At 41.1% G+C, this 25195-nt stretch overlaps 1 protein-coding gene across 3 annotated transcripts in view; it reads left to right on the top strand.

Annotated features, from left to right (window-relative positions):
• The first annotated feature begins 18205 nt into the window (after positions 1–18205).
• The window catches only part of LOC140739311 (kelch-like protein 3), a 101361-nt gene continuing 94371 nt past the window's right edge, over positions 18206–25195 (top strand). For 2 of the 3 annotated variants that reach the window (XM_073067480.1, XM_073067478.1), the window contains exon 1: positions 18206–18611. In XM_073067480.1, the coding sequence (XP_072923581.1) occupies positions 18550–18611 (62 nt within the window). In that variant the 5' untranslated portion in view covers positions 18206–18549. Of the gene's footprint in view, positions 18612–18632; positions 18817–25195 lie in introns of those variants that run through there. The other variant, XM_073067479.1, reaches the window with a different exon arrangement.

Genomic DNA, 25195 nt, shown 5'->3' with positions numbered 1-25195 from the left:
CCCTTGATCATGACCCCACTAAGGAGCACCAGGCCACTGTCTCCTATACCATCACCAACCTTATCAGCTCTGGGGATCTCCCATCCACTGCCACCAACCTCATAGTTCCCACACCCCGCACTTCCCGTTTCTACCTCCTACCCAAGATCCACAAATCTGCCTGTCCAGGTAGACCTATTGTCTCAGCTTGCTCCTGCCCCACTGAACTCATTTCTGCATACCTTGACACTGTCTTATCCCCCCTTGTTCAATCTCTTCCCATCTATGTTCGTGACACTTCTTACGCTTTGAATTTTTTCAATGATTAAATTCCCTGGCCTCCACCACCTTATTTTCACCATGGACGTCCAGTCCCTATATACCTCCATCCCCCACCCGGACGGTCTCAAAGCTCTTCGCTTCTTTTTGGATTCCAGTCCTAACCAATTCCCCTCTACCACCACTCTCCTCTGTCTAGCGGAATTAGTTCTTGCTCTCAATAATTTCTCCTTTGGCTCCTCCCACTTCCTCCAAACCAAGGGTGTAGCCATGGGCACCCGCATGGGTCCCAGTTATGCCTGCCTTTTTGTTGGCTTTGTGGAACAGTCCATGTTCCAAGTCTATACAGGTATCCGTCCCCCTCTTTTCCTTCACTACATCAATGACTGCATTGGCGCTGCCTCCTGCACGCAAGCTGAGCTTGTTGACTTCATTAACTTTGCCTCCAACTTTCACCCTGCCCTCAAATTTACCTGGTCCATTTCCGACACCTCCCTCCCCTTTCTTGATCTTTCTGTCTCCATCTCTGGAGACGGCTTACCTACTGATATCTACTATAAGCCTACAGACTCTCATAGCTACCTGGACTATTCCTCTTCCCACCCTGTCTCTTGCAAAAATACTATCCCCTTCTCACAATTCCTCCGTCTCCGCCGCATCTGCTCTCAGGATGAGGCTTTTCTTTCCAGGACGAAGGAGATGTCTTCCTTTTTTAAACAAAAGGGCTTCCCTTCTTCCACCATCAACTCTGCTCTCAAATGCATCTCTCCCATTTCCCACACATCTGCCCTCACCCCAGCCGCCCGCCACCCCACTCCGGATAGGGTTCCCCTTGTCCTCACCTACCACCCCACCAGCCTTCAGGTCCAACGTATAATTCTCCGTAACTTCCGCCACCTCCAACGGGATCCCACTACCAAGCACATCTTTCCCTCCCCCCCTCTTTCTGCTTTCCGCAGGGAACACTCCCTACGCGACTCCCTTCTCCACTCGTCCCCCCCCATCCCTTCCCACCGATCTCCGTCCTGGCACTTATCCTTGTAAGCGGAACAAGTGCTACACCTGCTCTTATACTTCCTCCCTCACCACCATTCAGGGCCCCAGACAGTCCTTCCAGGTGAGGCGACACTTCACCTGTGAGTCAGCTGATGTGGTATACTGCGTCCGGTGCTCCCGGTGTGGCCTTTTATATATTGGTGAGATCCGACGCAGACTGGGAGACCGTTTCGCTGAACATGTACGCTTTGTCTACCAGAGAAAGCAGGATCTCCCAGTGGCCACACATTTTAATTCCACGTCCCATTCTGATATGTCTATTCATGGCCTCCTCTACTGTCAAGATGAAGCCACACTCAGGTTGGAGGAACAACACCTTATATACCGGCTGGGTAGCCTCCAACCTGATGGCATGAACATTGACTTCTCTAACTTCCGTTAGTGACCCTCCTCCCCTTCTTACCCCTTCCCTGACATGTTTAGTTGTTTGTTTTTTTCTCTCTCTGCCCATCACTCTGCCTGTTCTCCATCTCCCTCTGGTGCTCCCCTCCCCCTTTCTTTCTCCCTAGGCCTCCCGTCCCATGATCCTTTCTCTTCTCCAGCTCTGTATCACTTTTGCCAATCACCTTTCCAGCTCTTACTTCACCCCACCCCCTCCGGTCTTCTCCTATCATTTTGCATTTCCCCCTCCCCCTCCTACTTTCAAATCTCTTAGTATCTTCCCTTTCAGTTAGCCCTGACGAAGGGTCTCGGTCCGAAACATCGACAGCCCTTCTTCCTATAGATGCTGCCTGGCCTGTTGTGTTCCACCAGCATTTTGTGTGTGTTGTTTAAAGCTTTATAAAACTCACCTCCACTATGTTTTGCTTTGTGCATCAGTTTCTTGATAATTCCTATCGACTTCTCAACTAATCTATTGGACTGAGGGAAAAATGGACTAGATGTTGTATGAACAAAGCCCCATTCCTGAGCAAAATGTCTCATGCATTCACCATTGAATTGTGGACCATTGTCTGTGAAAACTTCATCAGGTACACCGTGTCTGGAAAAAACTGATTTCATGCATGTAATTATATTTTCTGCAGTCGTTCTGCTCAGACCACACACTTCAGGATACAATGAGTAGTAATCTGTTATTAACAGATAATCTTTGTTAGTTACAAAAAGATTAACATCTACCTTCTGATAAGGTCTCTGAGGACTAGGATGTCGATGCAGTGACTCCTTAGGGTTACTAGGTTGGTATTTAAGGCATACTTGACAAGAAGACACCAATTCTGCAATTCCTTGACTCATCCTGGCCCAAAACATCACTTCCCATGCCCTTCTCTTACACTTTTCAATACCTAGGTGGCCTTCATGAATTTTCCCAAGCATTTCTTTTCAGAGACTTAGGAATCACAATTCTGCTACCTTTGTACAATATCTCATCCACAACAGACAGTTCTGATCTGTGGTTCCAATTGTCTTGTACTTCTGAGGTACAGTCATGCCTATCATCTGGCCATCCATCCATCACCACTTGTATTACCTGACTGAGAATTTAGTCTTTCTCTGTCTCAAGACGCAGCAGTTCCATCTTTTTGAGAGTAACAGGTACATTTTCTATGATCATATCAACAAGTGCCTGAACATCAACAGCGTCCCTGTGACTGTCTTTTGTTACTGGATCCACAACTCTGGAAAGTGTGTCAGCCGTGTACGTGAATTTTCCAGGTGTGTATGACACATTCAGTGCATATCTTTGCAATTTGATCATCATTCGCAGAATTCACAATGGACAGTCACTTAAAGGTTTGCGAAACAATGCAATCAGAGGCTTATGATCAGTTTCAACATCAACCGATGAAATCTCCCGCAAGCAAACATAATGCCTGGCCTGCTGTGTTCCACCAGCATTTTGTGTGTGTAATGCTGAGCAATTCTTTTTCAATTTGGGCATATCTTGTTGCTGGATCAGATAATGAACGAGATGCATATGCCACTAGTAGCCATTCCTTATAATGTTTCTGGAGTAATACTGCCCCTAAGCCTGCTTGATGCATCACATGAGATTTTGATGGGTCTCTCAGCATCACAGAATTTCAACACAGGTTCTTTAGTGAACACTTCCTTCAGATTTTGCCATGACTTCACTTGCTCATGATTCCAGCTCCATTTGTTAGCTGCCTCAATGGAGCAAGCTGTTCCGAAAGATTGGGTATGAATTTTCCCATGTAGTTGACCATTCCCATGAACTTTTGAACATCCGTTTTACATTGTGGTCTTGGCATATTCTCAATAGCAGAAACCTTCAATGGATCAGGAGGCACACCCTCATTGCTGATGATATCACCCACAAAGGTAAGTTCAGCCACTCCTAGCTGACATTTGTCTTTATTCAACTTCAGGTTTGCCTTGCGTGTTGCCTCAAAGACGTGTCTGAGCCTGGCGTCATGCTCTTGTTTAGATGATCCCCAAACAATAATAACATCCATGGATGTATCCACACCCTCAATGTGCTCATATAGCATGTAAATGGTTTTATGGTACACTTAAGGAGCTGATGCAATTCCAAACGGAAGCCGAAGAAAACAATATCTGGCAAAAGGAGTGTTAAAGGTACACATTATTGAACTCAGTTCATCTAGTTTAAGTTGCCAGAATCTAGAGGATGCATCTAATTTACTAAAGTACTTTGCATTAGTAAACTGTGACATAATTTCTTCATGAGTAGGCAATTTGAAATACTCTTTTTAATGGCTCAATTCAAGACTCTTGGATCTAAGCAAGTCCTCAGTTTTCCATTTTTCTTATCAACAGTGACAAGTGAATTGACCCATTCAGTCGGTTCATCAATTTTTTTTTATGACTCCTAGCTGTTCCATTCTGTCAAGCTCTGCTTTCAGTTGATGACGTAATGCAAAAGGCACCTTTCTACCTGGATGTACTACAGGTGACACTGTGTTGTCAATTTTAATCGCGTGCTCTCCTGGAAGACAACCAAGTCCTTCGAACAATTCCTCATTCTCTTTCATCAAGTCACTGTATTCTGACTCTGTGTCATTGTCCAGGACTAAAACTCTTTTCACCAAATTCAGTCTCTCACAGGCAGATAAACCCAGTATTGACTGTATATTCCTTAGCACCACCACAAATGAAAGCGTGTGCACAATATTTTTGTGTGATACTTTTGCCACACATGTTCCTTTAACTGGAATGTCTGCACCTGAATACCAAGTCACTTTCATATTTGTCTTATGTAACTTTGGTCTTGGCTTTAATGCATTAAACTCAGATTTTGCAAGAACAGTTACTTGTGCTCCAGTATCCAGTTTAAACAGAATATTGTTTTGGTTCACTTGCAATGGAATAGTCCAGTCAATCTTACTTTCTTTGTTTTCACAAAACACATCAATAAGACTCCTCAAGTTCATTTTCAAGCACTGCATTTACTTGTTTTTTTTTTCTTTCTACTTCTGCAACAGCGTGAAAAATAATTACTCTTACCGCAGTTGTTGCACATTTTCCCATATGCTGGACACTGTTTTGGCCGATACTGCCGCCCACAGTGATCACATAGCTTTTTACTCTCAGATGATGTCTTGCTCTCTGTTGGTTTTGTTATCGTTTTATCACTTTTTCTAATATGTTCCTGCTCGTCTATGTTGCGGATCTCAATGAAAGTTTCTTCAGCCTGTGACGTCATGGTTTTCGAAGCTTTGCAGAGCATCAAAGCTTTTTCCGAGTCTAAGTCTTGTTCTCTTAACAGTCTCTCTCTCTCAGACCATTATCCAGAATGCCACAAACAATTGTCTTTAATGAGAGAGTCTGTCAGTTCTCCAAACTCGCATGTTTTACTCTGGTGTCTCAACTCAGTAACATATTAATCAATAATTTCACCAGCTGTCTGCATACATGTAAAAAATCTATGCCGCTCATACATCACATTATGCTTCGGTATACAAAATGCTTCAAATTTGTCCACTATCAATTTTAACTTTAAATTATCTCCATTTTCAAAAATAAAATGATTATATACCTCAATTGCGTCATCACCTGTTGTGTGGAGTAGAAGTACAGCTTTAGTTTTTTCCGGTTTTCTATCCACTTTGATCAGCATTAGATACAATTCAAAATGTTGCTTAAATTTTCTCCAGTTCTCAGCTACGTTCCCAGACCATTGAAGTGTCGGTGGAGGCTGCAAACCTTCCATTTTTTATAAAACTGTTATCAACACCAAAACAGTTTGAACTCTTTTTTCAGAAAATTATCTTCGATTCTCCAGTTTTAGGAAATGTATTATTGTTCCAGACCGACTTCTGACACCATGTGGGTTACTAATAAAGAACCATATTCTGGAAGAATAGAAGTTTTATTTAACAACAACCACAGCGTGCTTACAGCAGCATGTTTTTCTTGATCTTTCTATCATTTCTGTGCATGCTCAGAAATCTCTACAATCATGTTCTTACACTTCTTATCACCACAGTGCAATAATGTGGCAAAGATGCGGAATTCACTTTTCTAAAGCATATTACATATTGCATGTCTTGTGTGCAACAATTTCACTCCATGGCATGTTCAACACAATCATCCCCTCAGTTCTAATCAACAAGCTCCAAAACTTGGGCTTCTGTACCTCCCTCTGCAATTGGATCCTTGACTTCCTCATTGGGAAACCACAGTCTGTGTGGCTCAGAAATACCATCTCCTTCCTGACAATTAACACTGGTGCACCTCAAGGATGCATGCTTAACCCACTGCTCTACTCTCTCTAGTGTGTGGCTAGGCACAGTTCAATTGCCATCTATAAAATTTGCCAAAGGCATAACTATTGTTGGTAGAATTTCAGATGACGAGGAAGCGTACAGGTGCGAGATAGATCATCTGGTTGAGTGGTGTTGCAGCAATAACCTTGCACAACATCGTATAAGACCATAGAATTGATAGTGGGCTTCAGGAAGGGGAAGTTGAGAGAACACGCACTAGTCCTCATCGAGAGACTAGCAGTGGAAAGGGTGAGCGGTTTCAAGTTTCTTGGTGTCATACTCTCTGATGATGATCCTGGTCCTAACAGATTGATGCAATTACAAAGAAGGCACAACAGTGGCTATATTTCATTAGGAGTTTGAGGAGAATTGGTATGTCACCAAAGACATTTGCAAATTTCTACAGATGTGCTGTGGAGAGCTTTCCAACTGGTTGCATCACCACCTGCTATGGAGGGGCCACTGCACAGGATCGGGAAAAAGCTGCAGTAAGTTGTAAACTCAGCCAGCTCCGTGGGTGCTAGCACCCTGTTAAAAGGTGATATCTCAAAAAGTCGACACCCATCACCCACAACATATCCTTTTCTCATTGCTACAATCAATGAGGAAGTACAGAAGCCTGAAGACACACACTCAACATTTCAGGATCAGTTTCTTCCCCTCCACCATCAGATTTCTGAATGGATAATGAACCCAAGAACACTACCTCAGTATTTTTCCCTCTCTTTTTGCACTACTTATTTAATTTAATTTTCTTTTTTATATATACTACTTACTGCAACTTATAGCATATTATTATTATTATGTACTGCAGTGTATAGCTGCCACAAAGCAACAAATTTCATGACATATGCCACTGATATTAATTCTGATTCTGACCTGGCCTGAAACCAGCAAAGGTTCTTGAATCATCATCATTTTAATGTTCTTTTAAGTCCTGAAGAAGGGTCTCAGCCTGAAACATCAACTGTCTATTAATTTCCATAGATGCTGCCTGACCTGCTGAGTTTCACCAGCATCTTGAGGGTGTTGTTTTGGATTTCTAGCATCTATAGACCCTCTTGTGTTTATCATTTTAGTTTTTTTTTTGCATACCTAACTGCTTATACCAACCAATCACAATCAAGAAAATCTGCAGACACTGGAAATCCAGGGAACACATACAAAATGCTGGAGGAACTCAGCAGGCCAGGCAGTATCAATGGAAAAGAGTACAGTCAATGTTTTGGGCCAAAACCCTTCAACTGAAGTCTCAGCAAGGATATTTCAATCTGATAAGTAGAAGAGATTCATTTGTGCACTGTAGAAGGTGGTGTGTAGGCCCAGGTCCTTGATTTTACAAGCAAAAGTCCACAAAAAATCAGGAGGAACTGAGTGCACTGTGAATGCTGAGAGCATTTCTTCTTCCGAAAGTTCTGGCTAACATTTCAAAATATTGTGCATGTCCATGTGAATATAGTATAAACACTATATATATATAGATAAGGATGCATGTTCACATGTTGCATTCAGATTTATACAAAATGGAGTAAACTGTTGCTCTGATTTTCAATTGAATAGTGCTTCCATTATTAGATTATGAATTACTTTAAATTTGAATGTTTTCTCTTGTGTGAACATGAGGTGGCATTCTATGTCTTGATAGGTGTTGATTTCTCAAAAATAGTGACACTATACAGCATTAAGAAAGCTATTTATAAGCCATTTCTCAAGAACATCTTGCTTCATTGAACAGGATTTATGATTCACAGGGGCCTAAGTGATCTCCTGAGTATTGTTGATTTACTCCTGCAGAATGGGAGGTCAATTTATTTCCTTATTCCACATGGCACACTAGGTGGCAGACAGCTCCATAATCTTAACAACAAAAATAATGCTGGAGATTACGTTTTCTCCTACAGAAAATTTCTGTCTGGTGCCACAGATTTTGTTCTTCTCACCTTTATTTTCCAAACTCCAACATCAAACATATTTGAACTCTTAAGTCACTGATTTGGCATAGCTCCCTTTGTTAACTAACTAAGTCTCTTTGATATGTTTTCTGTTTGCTTTGTAGGTGAAGTGATGACGACTGTTGACCAGCAATGATTTTATCAATGCTTTGTGCTGTGTATCTTCAAGGGAACTTTATGCAATTGCATCCACACTGTAAAACATGATTTGAGCAAGGCAGCACATAGTGCTAATATTTTCAACGTTTTCAATGAAAATACTGTTACAACAAAACAAAATCATGGAAACTCTCAGCAGTTAGTGGTGTTTGTGGAAAGAAAGTTAATGAATCAGAGAAAGTTAATGTATCAAAGAACCTTCATCAGAACTGGAAGATCTTTTGTATTTCTAATAAAAGGATTTTGGAATGCATGCATGACAATTCTACTGATAGACCTGTAAAAATCACTTACTTTCTTCGTTATATCTGGTGTTGAGCTTTACCTTTACATGTTGAGATAGCCAGAATCAGTTTACTTCCTTAACTGGTACATCTCCATGTCTACTCAACCTCTTTAATTCAAGCTTTAAAGCCACGTTCTCTTCCTTGGTTGACTTTAATGTTGATCCTTTCCCTTCCATCTTCCCTTGAAATTATGTGTAAATAGCTCAAATTTTAGAAGAGACAAATTTATTTATTTATTGAGATACAGCGTGGAGTAGGCCCTTCTGGCCCTTCGATCCACGTTGCCCAGCAATCTCTCAATTTATATATTTTTATTTCCTAGCCTAGTCATAGGACAATTTATAATGACAAATTAACCTACCAACTGGTATATCTTTGGACTGTGGGAGGAAACCAGAGTACCCGGAAGAAACCTGCGCAGTCACAGGGAGAACATACAAACTCCTTACGGGCAGCAGCAAGAATTGAACCCAGGTCACCGATGCTGTAAAGGGTCACCGTGCTGTCCAATAATAGCAGTAATGTTGGGCTTCAAAGAAGAAACCTTTTAAAATTCAATTATGTAATTACAATTTAAAAAACATACTATTCAAAAACTTATTTCTGTAGGAAACAGGCTACATGTGTGAAAAGTGGTCAATCTCTTAAAGATTAAGGTGATTTTTATTATGTATTTTATGCTGAAGCACAACATTTAATTTTTATATTCTACTTTGAGATTTCTATTTACTTTTGTGCTAGCTGAACTAGAGAACCATCTCTCTTTACCTGCACTCTGTTATAATTCCAGTAAGAATTGCCAGTAAATACAAATACACGAATCTCAACATCTGTGCCTAATCTCTCACATGGTGCAAACAGAGATGGGCAACTCGTCCATTGTCCAGAACACATGCTTCCTTCCTGCTCTTCCCTCTTACACTAATTAACTCCTTTTGCTCTAACCCACATTTTACAAAGACCTTCATTCAAATTACCAAGTATTGAAGGTAACGTGGGATAATCAAGCACTGGAAGAAGTCAGCAAGTCAGACACTTTCCCTGGTGGGAAATGGACAGTTGACATTTCTGGCCGTGACCATTTCTCTTCATTGATAGTACCTAACCTGCTGAGTTGACACCATCTATAAGTTTGCTGATGACTCCACTGTTGGTAAAATCTCACAGGGTGATGAGGAGGCATCCAGGAGTGAGGTAGATCGGCTGGTTAAGTGTGTTGCAGCAACAAACTTGTACTCAATGTCAGCAAGGCCAAGGAATTGGTTGTAGAGTTCAGGAAGGGGAAGTCAGGAGGACACACACCAGGCCTTATTGACGGGTCAGTGGCAGCATCAGGTTCCTGGGAATCAACATCTCGGAGATTTGTCCTGGGCGCAATCTTGAAGAAGGCATGTCAGCAGCTCTACTTTGTCAGAAGTTTGACATTTGGGATGCCACCGAAGGCTTTTGTAAGTTTTTATGGAAGAGCATTCTGGCTGGTTATCCAACCAAGTTGGTATGAGGCTCAAATGCACAGGATCACAAAAGGCTGCAGAGGATTGTTGACTCAGCCAGAAGGCTACATTTATCATTAAGGGCCCTCACCTTCAGAGACAGGTCCCCTTCTCATTATCACCATCAGGGAAGAGGCACAGGAGACTGAAGACCCACACTCAATGATTCAGACACAACTTCCCCTCTGTTTTAGATTTCTGAATGGTCCAGGAACACTTCATTATTCCTTTGCACTACTCATGTACCCATTTTGTAATTTATAGTAATTTTTTGTCTTTGCTCAGTACTGCAGCTGCAAAACAACATATTTATGTCACAAAATGGTGATAATAAACTTGATTCTGACTTCCTCCATTACTTTGTATTTTGCTCCAGATTCCGGCATCTACAGTCTTCTGCATCTCTTTTTATGGCTAACTTCCTGCATTGTGAATGTTTCTATTTATGTGTCCTCTTTCTTAAAGATTATCAACCTTTATGAGGTATAATGAAGATGTCATTGGGGTGGTAGTGGAAAATACATGAAGAGAAAAATACGTCAAGTTTGGTTTTTCAAAAGCAGTGTTCTTTTCAGTGAAAGTTGACCTGTACTGAAGCCAGTCATTTGAAAGGAGAATTCTGCAGTAAACAATGGAACTACATAGAAGATATTGTCTGGCAATATGAGATGCCTATAATTTCACCTGAAGTATGTAAAGGGAGACGGTATCTTTCTCTCAGCAGGCAGCAATCAATGCAAGTGGTTGTTCGTGATGCAGCACAAGGGTTAAAAAGAGCTTGACTGCTTTTGGGGTTTTATCCTCAGTAGGCAACAATCAGCATGAGAGGTCATTGGTAAATACAAAGAAAAGGGTTGTATGTGGAGTGGCCAGCATTGGAGTGGGGTATCGTTAGTGTCTGCCTTTTGACTCAACAGGCTTAGGTGAGAACAGACTTGGGAAAGCACAGGCGGAGGTTCTAAGTAACTAAGAAAGTTTCTAGTAAGTTTTTTGTTTGTGCAGAGCTAATGCAATGAGAATAGATCCAGAGGTAGTGTTCTTTTTGTGAAATGTTGGAAATTTGGGAGACCTCCAGTCTCCATGATAACTACATCTGCACCAACTGCATGGAGCTGCAGCTCTTTAGAGACTGTGTTGAGGACCTGGAGCTGCAGCTCAATGAACATTGGCTCACATGGGAGAATGAGGAGGTGACAGGTAGGAGCTACAGGGACGTAGTCACTCCTAGATTGCAGGAGGCAGGTGGCCGGGTGACTGTCAGGAGAGGGAATGGAACTAGGCAGCCAGTGCAGCATATCTCTGTGGCTGTTGCTCTCAGTGATAAGTATACTGTTTTGGACACTGTTGGTGGGGGGGGGGGTGGGGAGGTTGGATCAACCTACTGGGGGAAGCTGCAGCAACCAGGTCTGTGGCTTGGTGGGGGGGGGGGGGGGGACTGGGGAAAAAGAGGAGTACAGCAGTGAACCAGGATCCCATAGTTAGGTGAGTTCAAAGGTGATTCCATGGACATGAAAGATTGTGGAATGTCCATTTAGAAGAGGGATGAGGAAAAATGTCTTTAGCCAGAGGGTGGTGAATCTGTGGAATTCATTGCCACAGATGGCTGTGCAGGCCAAGTCAATGGCTATATTTTAAGGCAGAGGTTGTTAAGTTTTTGAATAGGGTTGAGAGAGATAATAAATCAGCTACGATGGAATGGCAGAGCAGACTCGATGGGCCGAATAGATACTGACAGAGGGAATCAGTGTGGAGGAAGGCCTAAATTGGGAATTATTATGACAAAGAAATCAACTTGGTGATAAAATGGCAAGGCTGGAATAATGGCTGTGAGAAGGATAACTTGGTAGAGATGAGGAATTTGGGGCAAAGGTTCAAAATTATTCTTTGATCAGCCTAATGCCTAGATGGCTACCTAAAACAAGTCAGATAGGAAGTCTGAGGGTATTGATGCATTTAGTGAAGCTGTTTGTGGAAAAGGTAGGGCTGAGTGTCATGTGGATGAACTGCCAATTTATTCATACTTTCTTGATACAAAGCAATGAAAGCAGATACCCAATTCTTTTGATATTCCAGATTTCAGTAAAGAGTTAAATTGTCTTTCCAGGTCCCACTTCCCTTTTCCTCCTGTTCTCCTTCAAGACAAGTACAGCTTCATGCATTGGAAAAAAATCCTCAAAATTGATTGCATATTTTTTGAAGAGGTGACCAAGAAGATTGATGAAGGCAGGGTTGTAGACATTTGTACATGGATTTCAGTAAGTTCTTTGACAAGGCCTGCAAGATAGGCTGGACCAGAAAGTCAGATCTCATGCGATCCAGGATGAGCTAGCCAATTGGATATAAAATTGGTTTGGTGGTAGGAGTCAGACAGTGGTAGAGGAGCATGTTTTTCAAGATTGAAGGCAAAAAGTGGAGGTGTGTGTTTCACGATAAACTCTCGGTGGTGCTCCGATGTGATGGTTTTGTCGAACTTGTGTTCCCCCGACTTTTAAGACCTAATGATCAAATGCCATCCATTCTATTTACCTAGGGAGTTCTCATCCGTGATTCTCACTGGAGTTTACATACCACCAGCGGCTAACTAAAATCAAGCGCTTGAGATACTGCATGATGCTGTCTCCAAACAAGAAACAGTCCATCCTGTCGAATCGTAGTCAGGGACTTCAGCCAGGCTTGCTTGAAGAAGGCCCTGCCTAATTACTATCAGCATATAACCTGTAGCACCAGAGATCTCAACACACTAGACTACTTTACACTGAGATAAGGAATGCTTACAGTTCCAAGCCCAGACTGCATTTCGGGAAATCTGGTCACTTGGCTGTCCTTCGCCTATCTGCATACTATTCCAGGCTAAAGAGCAGGGCTTTAGAGATTAGGACAATAAAGAGGTGGTTGCAGAAGGCAGAAGAGTGGCTTTGGGGCTGCTTTGAGTCAGTGGACTGGCTGTGTTCCAATTCTCATCTGTGAATCTGTATGAATACATGACACTTGTCTTGGACTTTATAATTGTAGAGAAGCATGTCCCTACCAAATCATTCAAAGTCTTCACTGCCAGAAGCCCTGGGTGAACCATGAGATTCACAGGTCGGGTGACAAGAGCACCAGGTATTAATTACCTCCAGAAAGCCATCTCATGGGTGAAGTGGCAATTCCAGGCTAAACTTGAATCAAAGAAGGATGCTCGATTGTTGTGGCAGGTTTGAGTCCTATCACTTCTTATAAAGTAAGATTGAGTGACACGTGCGACAACAGGGATTCGCTTCCAACTGGGCTCAATGCCTCTATGCTCGCTTTGGCTGTCAAAACATGGAGCAAAAATCGCAAGCTCCCACAGCTTACTGATTTCAGTCTCTGAGGCAGGTGTGTGAGCAGTCTGCAGGAGGGTGAACCCACGTAAAGCATCTGGTCCAGACGGGGTACCTGGCCAAGCATTAAAGACCTGTGCTGATCAACTGGCTGGAGTGTTCACTGAGATCTTTAACACGTTTCAGCAGACTGAGTTACTCACCTGCTTCAAGGAGGCTTCAATTATACCACTGCCTAAGAACGTGGTAACCTGCCTCAATGACTATAGACCAGTAACAATTACATCCACAGTGATAAAGAGTTTATCAACTCCTGCCTGAGAAATGACATGGATCCACTCCAATTTGCCTACTATTATTGGAGTATAAAAGTTGCATTGTTTGCCGTGTAACCAAAACTATGTAGTCAGCTTTGAACTTGCTATTTGCTATGCATGTATCCAATTTAGTAGGAGAATGAAATCTTAAGAATGTAGAAGATAATGGTGTGTTAATGAGAGGTAGCTAAGAGATGTAGATTAGAACATGATTAAGTCAATGGGTAGAAACAATAGTGGCGGATGTACTTGTGATACGCAACTGTAGACCGATTGGATATGCTAATACAACTAAACCAGGAGATTGCTATAAAAAATGCTATGTACAAGGATCGGTGGGCAATCAGCAACTAGCTCAATGACTGTCTCAGCTTTTAATACTTCTTGAAGAATCTTCTGCGTCTCCTGGTCATTTGTGGGGCACGAGAAACCATGACACTATCACAACAGATCCAGAGCAAATGCCATTTTGTTGGCTCTTTGCTCAACCCTGGAACATCTGCACGGCGAGGATGCCTACATCAGGATGCTCTTTATCCACTACAGCTCAGCATTCAATACCACCATGCCCTCAAAACTAATCAATAAGCTTCAAGAGCTTGCTCTCAATACCTCCTTAAGCAATTGCATCCTTGATTTCCTCATTTCCAGACCCCAGACAGTTCTGATTAGCAACAACATTTCTTCCACATTCTCCATCAGTAGAGGTGCACTTCAAGGCTGTGTCCTTAGCACCCTGCTCTATTCACTTTAAACTTATGACTATGTTACTAAGCAGAGCTCCAACACCATTTTCAAGTTTGCTGATGACATCACTGTCATAGGCCGAATCAAAGGTGGTGGTGAATCAGCACATAGGAGGGAGATTGAAAATCTGGCTGAGTGGTGCCACAACAACAACCTCTTACTCAATGTCAACAAGACCAAGGAGCTGGTTATTGACCAGGAGGAGGAAACAAGTTCTCCATGAACCAGTCCTCATCAGAAGATCAGAGGAGAAGGAGTCAGCAACTTTAAATTTCTTGGTGTTATCATTTCAGAGGTAAAACATGGTGTTTGGACCACAGCTGGGAGTGCCTAGATACTAGGGAGATGTCTTTAAGCTGGAAATTGTGCAGAAAAGATTTGCAAGGATGTTACACAGACTGGAGAAGTTGAATTATAAGGAGAAACTTAATAGGCTGGAGCTTTTTTCACTGAGGGGTGATCTAATAGAGGTATATAAAGTCATGAGGGGCATAAAGTGAATGATCGATCTTTATCTGAGGGTAGGGGAGCCTAAAACTAGAAGGCATAGATTTACTGTGACAGAGAAAAACTTTAAAGGGGAACTGAGTGGCAAGGTTTTCAACATGGGGTGGTGAGTATGTGAGACAAGCCGTCAGAAGAACTGGTGGGGGGGGGGGGGGTAAGATTACAATGTTTAAGAGACATTTGTACAGGTACTTGGATAGAACAGACACCAGGGATTTTGCCAAATGCAGGAAAATGGGACTAGCTCAGGTGGGCAACCTGGTTGACCCAGATGAGTTGGGCTAAAGTGTTTGAGTGGTTCAATTCTATGACATTATCAATCTTCTCTGGGTTAGACTCATTTTGGCCATCTTTGCAGCTGAACTGGTTGTTACCACATCACTTTGCAGACTACTTGGAATTTAAATATTATTGTCATGTGTACCAAGGTATTGTGAAAAACCTGTGTTGCATACTGTTGGTACAGATCAATTCATTCACTGCAGAGGACATTGAGGTAGTACCAGGTTAAACAATAACACAATGCAGAATGAAGTGTTACAGTTACAGAGAGAGTCCAGTGCAGGTGCAAGATCAGAGTGAGTTACGTAGTGAGGTTGAGTCCACTGTATTTGTAATGCCTTAGAGCAGTCTGGTAAATCATTGGTTCAATATTGATAACTGAGGTACAGAGAAACACATGACTGATTGTTCCTGACAGCATGTATAAGGGACCTGTTCTCTTCATGATGACCTCATGACCAGGCCTCAACACTTATTCCTGTGTCTTTAGTTTAGAGCATTGGATATTCCCGTTACCTTGGGAATAGCTCAAGAAATTAATGAGTCTTAGTTTCTACCAGGGATATTCTCAAAGTAAATGTATTGCCTGCTTTATCACAGTTCACTTACACGAACTCTTCCAATGACTTAATCAAAACCATTCCTGATTCAAGATTCTGTGATCAATCTTGTACAATTTTATCTTCTTTCTGATTTCATTACCATCTCCTAACTTAAAGGTTCACAGATCACAAACTACTCTAGTAGATGTACACCTCTAGATATTGGTTAAGTCTGTGTCTATTGTATTCGGTACTGGTGGAATAGAAGGTGAAAGGTAAGGTGAGTGATAACATATCCAAGCAAGGGGAGGAAAAGTAACTCACTTAGATGGATGGATCATAGATTTTTCTGACTTTTACTGATTGATTTATGCAAAAAACACTCTCATGGATTGTTAACAGCTTAAAAACTTAAGCCATAAGGCTGTTAAAAGACATGTTCAAGTTTGAAATTTTAAGTAATCTTCATATGAAGAACAATGTAAGGAATGATAACAGCGCAAGACAAGAGCTTTGGAAGCATTTAATAAATATAGATATTGAAATATGGTGGTGTTCTTTAGGGCAGAATAAACCAATTGAACTATCTCTAATTGGGACAAACCTTTGCCACCAAAATGATGCTGACAATAAAGGTTCCGTGCAGGACGCTGAAAAACTCGGACCACTCCTGAGAGCCACCTGCAACTGAAGGTAATGCAATTCGCAGCTGCTTTCACTGCTCCAGTACAGCCTTTAGGTAATGGAGGAAGAAGGGTAACGACCAAAACTGTAGAGCTATCACAAAACCCACAGTTCTAGCAGGCAGCAGTGACTCCTGCCCTCCTATATTTTTCAGAGCCTTGGGGTCTACTGTTGACATCGCAAGGCACCACAAATGCTGCCCCTGCAAACTCCTTCAGATTCAATGGAGGGAGAGTATCCTCTTGCAGGCTAATTTCTCCTCTCTTCAGAACCTACTTGTATTCATTCAGCCACAATGTTCACATGCAGATGCAGACAAGACCTGATGCAGGATGTTGAGCAGAAACATCAACAATTTCTTTCCTCCCACAGATGCTGCTTGAATCATGTTTAATGGCTGCTGCAACCACAATGGGCCACAAGTTGTGTTACCCTGCTGTATAATATGATGGGAGTAGACTCTCACATGGTGGATTGGATAGTGGACTACTTGACAGATAGACCTCAGTATGTGCGGTTGGGAGACTGTAGGTCTGACACGGTGGTCAGCAGCACAGGGGCGCCGCAGGGAACCGTACTCTCTCCGGTCCTGTTCACCCTGTACACATCAGACTTCCAATATAACTCGGAGTCCTGCCATGTGCAGAAGTTCGCTGATGACACGGCCATAGTGGGATGTGTCAGGAATGGACAGGAGGAGGAGTATAGGAAACTGATACAGGACTTTGTGATATGGTGCAACTCAAACTACCTGCGTCTCAATATCACCAAGACCAAGGAGATGGTGGTGGACTTTAGGAGATCTAGGCCTCATATGGAGCCAGTGATCATTAATGGAGAATGTGTGGAGCAGGTTAAGACCTACAAGTATCTGGGAGTACAGTTAGACGAGAAGCTAGACTGGACTGCCAACACAGATGCCTTGTGCAGGAAGGCACAGAGTCGACTGTACTTCCTAAGAAGGTTGGCGTCATTCAATGTCTGTAGTGAGATGCTGAAGATGTTCTATAGGTCAGTTGTGGAGAGCGCCCTCTTCTTTGTGGTGGCGTGTTGGGGAGGAAGCATTAAGAAGAGGGACGCCTCACGTCTTAATAAGCTGGTAAGGAAGGCGGGCTCTGTCGTGGGCAAAGTACTGGAGAGTTTAACATCGGTAGCTGAGCGAAGGGCGCTGAGTAGGCTACGGTCAATTATGGATAACTCTGAACATCCTCTACATAGCACCATCCAGAGACAGAGAAGCAGTTTCAGCGACAGGTTACCATCGATGCAATGCTCCTCAGACAGGATGAAGAGGTCAATACTCCCCAATGCCATTAGGCTTTACAATTCTACCGCCAGGACTTAAGAACTTTTTAAAAGCTATTATTAATGCTTTTTGAGATAGTGATTTAGATGCATATCATATTTTTTACTGAGTTAAGTATTGTATGTAATTAGTTTTGCTACAACAAGTGTATGGGACATTGGAAAAAAGTTGAATTTCCCCATGGGGATGAATAAAGTATCTATCTATTAAATCAGTAGGACTTAAATAATGCTTGTGATCTCCCTTTTATGCTGGAATCGATAAATCCTGTATCTTTCATTTTGCTGTGTTTATAGACAATTACTGCACTGTTCATTCTACTCTGCTTGACTCCTTTTCCTCTATTGCTGTACTTTTTCCCCAGGTAATAACGGAAGAAAACCTGAAAAAAAATAGCCATGGTTGTAAGCATATGCTTTTACTGCATTCTGAGAATTAGCTAAACTGCTCTTTGCCCAACTCGTTGCATAATCAGGAATTTCACCACTGTTTGAAACTATTAAAATGAACTTAAATAGCAAAGAACGCTGCTGGCTATTTTAATACTAGCATGCTTTGTAAATGTATTTCCAGAAGGTAATGAACCGGAAATAAAGTTCTGTTCTTTCCGCAGTCGTTCACAGCCTGAAGATAAATGTGGAACTTCCCTCAAAGGATGAACTTTTATAGTGATGTTCCCAGCTTTATTGATTAACATTTGTGCATATCACCCTGCACACATTTCCAGTACAGAAGGAACTAAATTTACATCAGCAAATATTTACTTGAACATTGCACTTTGATTGGTTTGTTAACCTTGGTCTGCCCACACTAGGCACTTTATTGTTGCTCGCAACGTGGTCCCTGCTCGAAAGCAGCACCGGCAGTTGTTGGCTCGTGGAAACTTTAGATTTTGTGACTGCTGCTGGAGGAAAAACAAGGGCGACAACCACTCCTCTCTGCCACACTCACAGTGCGAGCTGCATGAATCCCTGCACCACGTCAAGAAATGCTGCGGACTCTCGCAGCGGACGATCCCAGACAAGGTAAGTTCGCCAGCCGCCGGCGCGCCCCGGCAACAAAGTAACAAGGCGGCCGGTACGAGATGGAATCAGGCGCTGCGGCGGGGAGCTAAAGGCAGGGGTCCTGACTGAGGGAGGACGGTAGGCTGAGGCCGCTCTGGATCCGGCCCGAGTGGGCGCTGGCGGCTCATGTCTCCCACCGTGTACGCATCGCGATGGTCGAGGAAGGGTGAGATTCTCTTGGCCTTGGTCCCCGCACCTTGCGTGGCTTTAACCTCTCCCCCTCAACTTGCCTCAGTCCCACTGCCGACGTCCGCTGCTGCTTGCCCCCATGGCTTTTTTTTCAAAAAGCTGTCAGTCATCCCTCCCAATACGCATGTGCAAACTTGCCCACCCTTTTAAAAAATAACATCTATTATCAGTAAACAACTTCTTTGTGTCCTGTCCGTGCAGATCCGAGCTAATATTGTATGAGTACTGCTCCTCCAATTCCGGCTGCGGTACCGAGAAAATTTCCAGTTAAGACTTTTCGAAGAATGTTGATCTCCAGAAAATTTTAACAAATATCAGCAATTCATTTTTATTTCAACGGATAATACTATGTGTATTAATTCAACACATAAATACGTTTTGAGTTGTAAACAATCAGAGTAGTACACATATCACCTAAGTAGTGGCACCAGTATGAAAATGTTTTGTACTTGACTTGAAAATATCATTTGTAAACTTAAAACCATGAAACCTTTCCAGTCTGGAAAAGGTGTTGTATCTGGGAGTTGCGTGTTTTTTTTCCACTACTGCATACTCGTTAATTAGTTGTGTTTAATTTTGTGGGAAAATGCACCTTGAGTTAAATGAGTTTAGTCGCCAGGAGTTACTGTCATACGAGACAGGGATAATCCTGATTCATGTAAAATATAGAAATTACTTATTTGGAAGAGATTGAATTATGGAACAACTTTATTCTGTTAAGGTTATGCAAATTACTGATTTCAATGTACATTTAAATTCTTATCTATCAATAGATTTTGTGAAATGTTCATTCCTATTCTGAAATGGTTTGCACTGTGCTCCCAATATCACAGTATTAATCTGGTGATTATTGATGGTTGACAGTGCTACAAACGGCAATGTTCTGATTTTTTTAAATTTTAGAGTTGTTTGGAGGAGTTCTGGTGTTTATGATGTTTGAAGCTCTAAGCTGTTCATTGTGATTTTAACCATTGTATAGCAGAGTATTTTTTGATATCTACTACAGCACAATCTTTATCAGACCCAGTAACCATGAACACTTGTGCTGGCTGGCAGGTTCACAGGACATTGATCAGAAACTGAAACTATCGATTCTGTCCTATCCATATTACAGCAATAATTACATGTCGCAATCATTTCATCATCTGAATCTCCTAAACACCAGCTATGAATAAATTCTCTACCTTATACTTTTTACAAATGGCTCAGAGTAGAAAATGGAAGGTTGCATACACTTGTCTCATTTATGAAACATAAATTTGACTTTAGAACATTTTGACTTTTAATGTGGTTTGTGTTCCTCTGCATGATCAAGAGTACGGTACATTTTAATTCTTCCTGATCAAGTAAGCCAGCAGCTTGAGATCTTCAGAATAGTGACATTTAAAATTTGTTAAAATGTTATTGCTGATAAGTGAAATTTATCCATTATAATGCCTTTTGCAAAAGATGCTGTTGCATTCAGTTTCACTAGTCTACAGTTATTCTGAGAGAATTCAACTGGAATTATGGCTAAGATCTCTTTCTGGGCTTAGGTTTATGTTTGAGTATGTATCAAATTATTTAAAATTTACATTTGTGTGCTGTATTAGCATTTTTTTGTATTCTGGCTGGGTTTTAATTTGCTTTTCCCTGTAACTATAAGCATTGTTTGACCTTACATCTAGTACATATGTTTCCACATTTCTTTTTCCTTTCTGTGTGTTCACGGTAACTGCACACATATAAAACTTGGATGCTATCTTGTTAACATTTAAAGTTGTTTGTTAAATTCTGTTATCCTGATTGGACGTAACTGAAGCCAATAACAATATAATAGTTTTTTTGAGGCATTTGTAGAAATCAGCCAGAATGCACAGTAATAGGAACTATACAATAACTTTGTTTATTAAAATCCCTCAGTTTTTTCTGATGAACTAGCAAAATAACTTGGAATCCCAAAAAAACTAATTTGCTGCGACATTCTGATTGAAGTACTGTACCTGATCCACTCGTAATAATTATGAGGACTTATTTGTATTCAAGCTTCAGAGCTATATGTAAAATGTGTACTAATGGTATTGGAATAAAACTTGCATTCTATACCCTTTCAAAGGACTGCATATCTAGCATTTCAAAAGAGTCTAGAAAGGGCGAAGCTGACTTCCAACAACACTGTATATATGCACCAATATTGTAAAGTAGCAGCTGAGTAATTGAAAATACATTGCACTTTTGCTAGCTTTGTGCTATAACTGATGCCTGTATAATAAATTGGGTTAAATCCATGTTTTTTAGTAACTTGCCAAATTAAAATTACATGCAAAACACAATTAGCTGGTAACTTAACACTTGTTGAAAACTGGATTGAAAATTGATTTAAGAGCTGATATAAGGCCAGCAGAAGAAAAATATGGAAGGATGTACCTCTATCTTTCCTGAATCCTCGAGCAAAAACCTTCTTAGCAATGGAAGAGGACACTGATTGCGTTCTTTGAGTGGAAAGAAAAGAAATGGATCTCTCAGTTTTCATGTCCATACAAGGTCATTCCTTCATCACTCATTTGATTTTGAATCTCATTTTAATTAAGTTCTAGTTCAGGCCCACATGTTCTCTTATTTCTACTGTTTTGACATCATGCTCCTGGCCCGAAGATGTAGAATTTTCTCCTGAAGTATTCCCCCCCCCCCCCCCACTTGGGTGCTGTTTTAAAAGACTTCTCAAAAGCTGCTGTGCCCATCTCACAGATAAGAGAAAATTTCCAGATGGTGTAAATCAAAGCAGCACACCCACAATGCTGGAGCAACTCAGCAGGTCAGGTAGCATCTCAGGAAAAGAGTAAACATTCGGAAGTTTTGGGCCAAAAACCTTCATCAGGACTGAGTATTAATATGTCCGTCTTTTTGTTGCTTGTATTAATGTGCACTTTTGTGTCATGATGTCAAATAAAGCTAATGCTGTTGTGAAGTTTTTTTAACATTCATATTAGTGAAGTTTCAATATAATTACAAACTTTTATATTTAAAGCCAGACCTTAGTGGTAAAATTGGACAGTTCGTGTTGTGAAGTTATTTTTTTCTGAATTGGAAAGAGCCTTCTGGATATTCATATGTTTTACTGGTGCTAGGAAATCTTTCACTTTGTCTATTTTATACAAGCAATAGTGAATAATTTTTGATATCAGTATATCTGCTTTCTTCATAATTGAGTGTTTTGGAAATTTAATCAAGCATTTGTGAAATCCAGGTTTGGGGGCACAAATGTAAGCTGGTTATTAATATATCCATTAGGATTTTTGAGCACAGCGTTTATGCTGACGGAGCATTGAGTGTGTGTGAATCATAGTTTTTGAAATGTTTAGGTGTATTTAAATACTGTTTGTATTTAAATGGAAGTTTGTTAAGCACAAGCAGGAAAGGAATAAAATAAACATTAATGTACTAACATGAAGTATGAAGGGCTGTAGTTTGTGTGGAGCCTATAATACTTAATTGGATACATAGACTAAATAAATTATTCACAGTGTTCTGTGTATGTATGTTGTATCTGTATTCTGCATATTTAGCAGAATAGTGAAAAAACAGTTTGCCCATCTAAAATGGAGATGAGATTTTTTTTCTGAGAATTCATGCGTTTTTGGAACTCGGAGTGGAGGAAGCAAGAGTTTTTGAATATTTTAAAGTTAGAAATTCTTGATGATCAAATTAATAAATGCTGTTTTGGATAGACAGAAATTTGTGTTACAGTCAGACAAGCCACCATTTCAGACACTAATTTTTAATGTTCGCACTACTGCATTGGTAATGTTATGTAGAGTGCCTATAAAAAGTATTTACTCCCCCAAACGTTTTCATGTTTTATTGTGTTACAGCATTGAATCACAGTCATTTAATTTGGCTTTTTTGACAGAAAAAGACTCTTTTGTGTCAAAGTGAAAACTAATCTCTACAAAGTGATCTAAATTAATTACAAATATAAAACACAAAAAATTGATTACATAAGTATTTACCCCCTTCAAGCTAGTATTTAGTAATGCATCTTTAGCAGCAATTACATCCTTGAGTCTGTGTGGATAGATCTCTATCAGCTTTGCACATCTGGACACTGCAGTTTTTCCCCATTTTGCTTTACAATACTGCTCAAGCTCTGTCAGATTGCATGAGGATCATGAGTGAACAGCCCTTTTTAAATCTAGCTACAAATTTTAAATTGGATTGAGGTCTGGACTCTGACGTGGCCTCTCCAGGACATTAACTTTGTTTTTAAGTCATTCCTGTGTAGCTTTAGCTTTATGCTTGGGGTTGCTGTCTTGCTGGAAAAGAAATCTTCTCCCAAATTGCAGTTATCTTACAGACTGCATCAGGTTTTCCTCCAGGATTTCCCTGTATTTTGTTACATTCATTTTACCCTCTACCTTCACAACCCTACCAGGGCCTGCTGCAGTGAAGCATCCTCACAGCACAGTGCTACCACCACTATGCTTCATGGTAGGGTTGGTGTGTTTTTGATGATGTGTGGTTTAGTCTGATGGCCAAAAAGATCAATTTTGATTTAATCAGACCAGAGAGCCTTCTTCCAGCAGACTTCAGAGTCTCCCACATGCCTTCCGGCAAACTAGCTGAGATTTTATGTGAGTTTTTTCAACAGTGGCTTTCTTTTTGTCACTCTCCCATAAAGCTGTGATTGGTGAAGCACCCGGGTAACAGTTGTTGTATGCACAGTTCCTCCCATATCAGCCACAGAAGCTTGCAACTTCTCCAGAGTTGTCATAGGTCTCTTAGTGGCCTACCTCACTACTTCTGTTCTTGCATAGTTGAGCAGTTTTTGAGAACGGCCTGCTGTAGCAGATTTACAGCAGTTCGATATTCTTTTCCATCTCTGGATGATTGACTTAACTGTACTCCAAGGGATATTCAGTGACTTGGAAATTTTCTTGTATCCATCTCCTGCCTTGTGCTTTTCAATAACCTTTTTGCAGAGTTGCTTGGAGTGTTATTTTGTCTTCATGGTGTAGTTTTTGCCTGAATACTGACTCACCGGCAGTTGGACCTTCCAGATACAAGTGTATTTTTACTACAATCAACTGAAACACCTTGACTGCACACGGTGATCTCCATTTAACTAATTATGTGACTTATAAAACCAGTTGGCTACACCAGTGATGATTTGGTGTATCATATTAAAGGTGGGGGGGGGGGGGTGAATACTTCTGCAATCAATTATTTTGTGTTTTCTATTTAGAACCATAGAACATTACAGCACAGAAACAGGCCTTTTGGCCCTTCTTGGCTGTGCCGAACCATTTTTCTGCCGAGTCTCACTGACCTACACCTGGCCCATATCCCTCCATACACCTCTTATCCATGTACCTGTCCAAGTTTTTCTTAAATGTTAAAAGTGAGCCTGCATATACCACTTCATCTGGCAGCTCATTCCACACTCCCATCACTCTCTGTATGAAGAAGCCCCCCAATGTTCCCTTTAAACTTTTTCCCCTTCACCCTTAACCCATGTCCTCTGGTTTTTTTCTCCCCTAGCCTCAGTGGAAAAAGCCTGCTTGCGTTCACTCTATCTATACCCATCATAATTTTATATACCTCTATCAAGTCTCCCCCCATTCTTCTACGCTCCAGGGAATAAAGTCCTAACGTATTCAACCTTTCTCGGTAACTCAATTTTTCAAGTCTCGGGAACATCCTTGTAAACCTTCTCTGCACTCTTTCAACCTTATTAATATCCTTCCTGTAATTTGGTGACCAAAACTGCACACAATACTCCAAATTCGGCTCACCAATGCCTTATACAACCTCACCATAACATTCCAACTCTTATACTCAATACTTTGATTTATAAAGGCCAGTGTACCAAACACTCTCTTTACTACCCTATCTACCTGTGATGCCACTTTTAGGGAATTTTGTATGTGTATTCCCAGATCCCTCTGTTCTACTGCACTCCTCAGTGCCCTACCATTTACCTTGCATGTTCTACCTTGGTTTTTTCTTCCAAAGTGCAATACCTCACACTTGTCTGTATTAAACTCCATCTGCCATTTTCCAGCCCATTTTTCCAGCTGTAATTTGTAATTAATTTATATCACTTTGTAGAGAAATATTTTCACTTTGTATCGGAAGAGTCTTTTTCTGTTGATCAGTGTCAAAAAAGCCTTATTAAATCAACCATGATTCCATGTTGTAAATCAATAAAGCATGAAAACTTCCAAGGCATGTAAATATATTTTATAAGCACTTTAATCTGAAGTGAATAATGCAGTGAGTAACACTCTCCACTCCATGTTGACAAAGACAGTACTGTGCATACCTAAGACTGTTGGACAGTACTGAATTAGTTGACATCAGCCAATTCAAGTATTTAG

The sequence above is a fragment of the Hemitrygon akajei genome, chromosome 15 (genome assembly GCF_048418815.1).
Source record: "Hemitrygon akajei chromosome 15, sHemAka1.3, whole genome shotgun sequence".
Classification (NCBI taxonomy): Eukaryota; Metazoa; Chordata; class Chondrichthyes; order Myliobatiformes; family Dasyatidae; genus Hemitrygon; species Hemitrygon akajei.
Note: the sequence above shows the minus strand (reverse complement) of the source record. Positions and strands in the feature narration are given on the sequence as shown.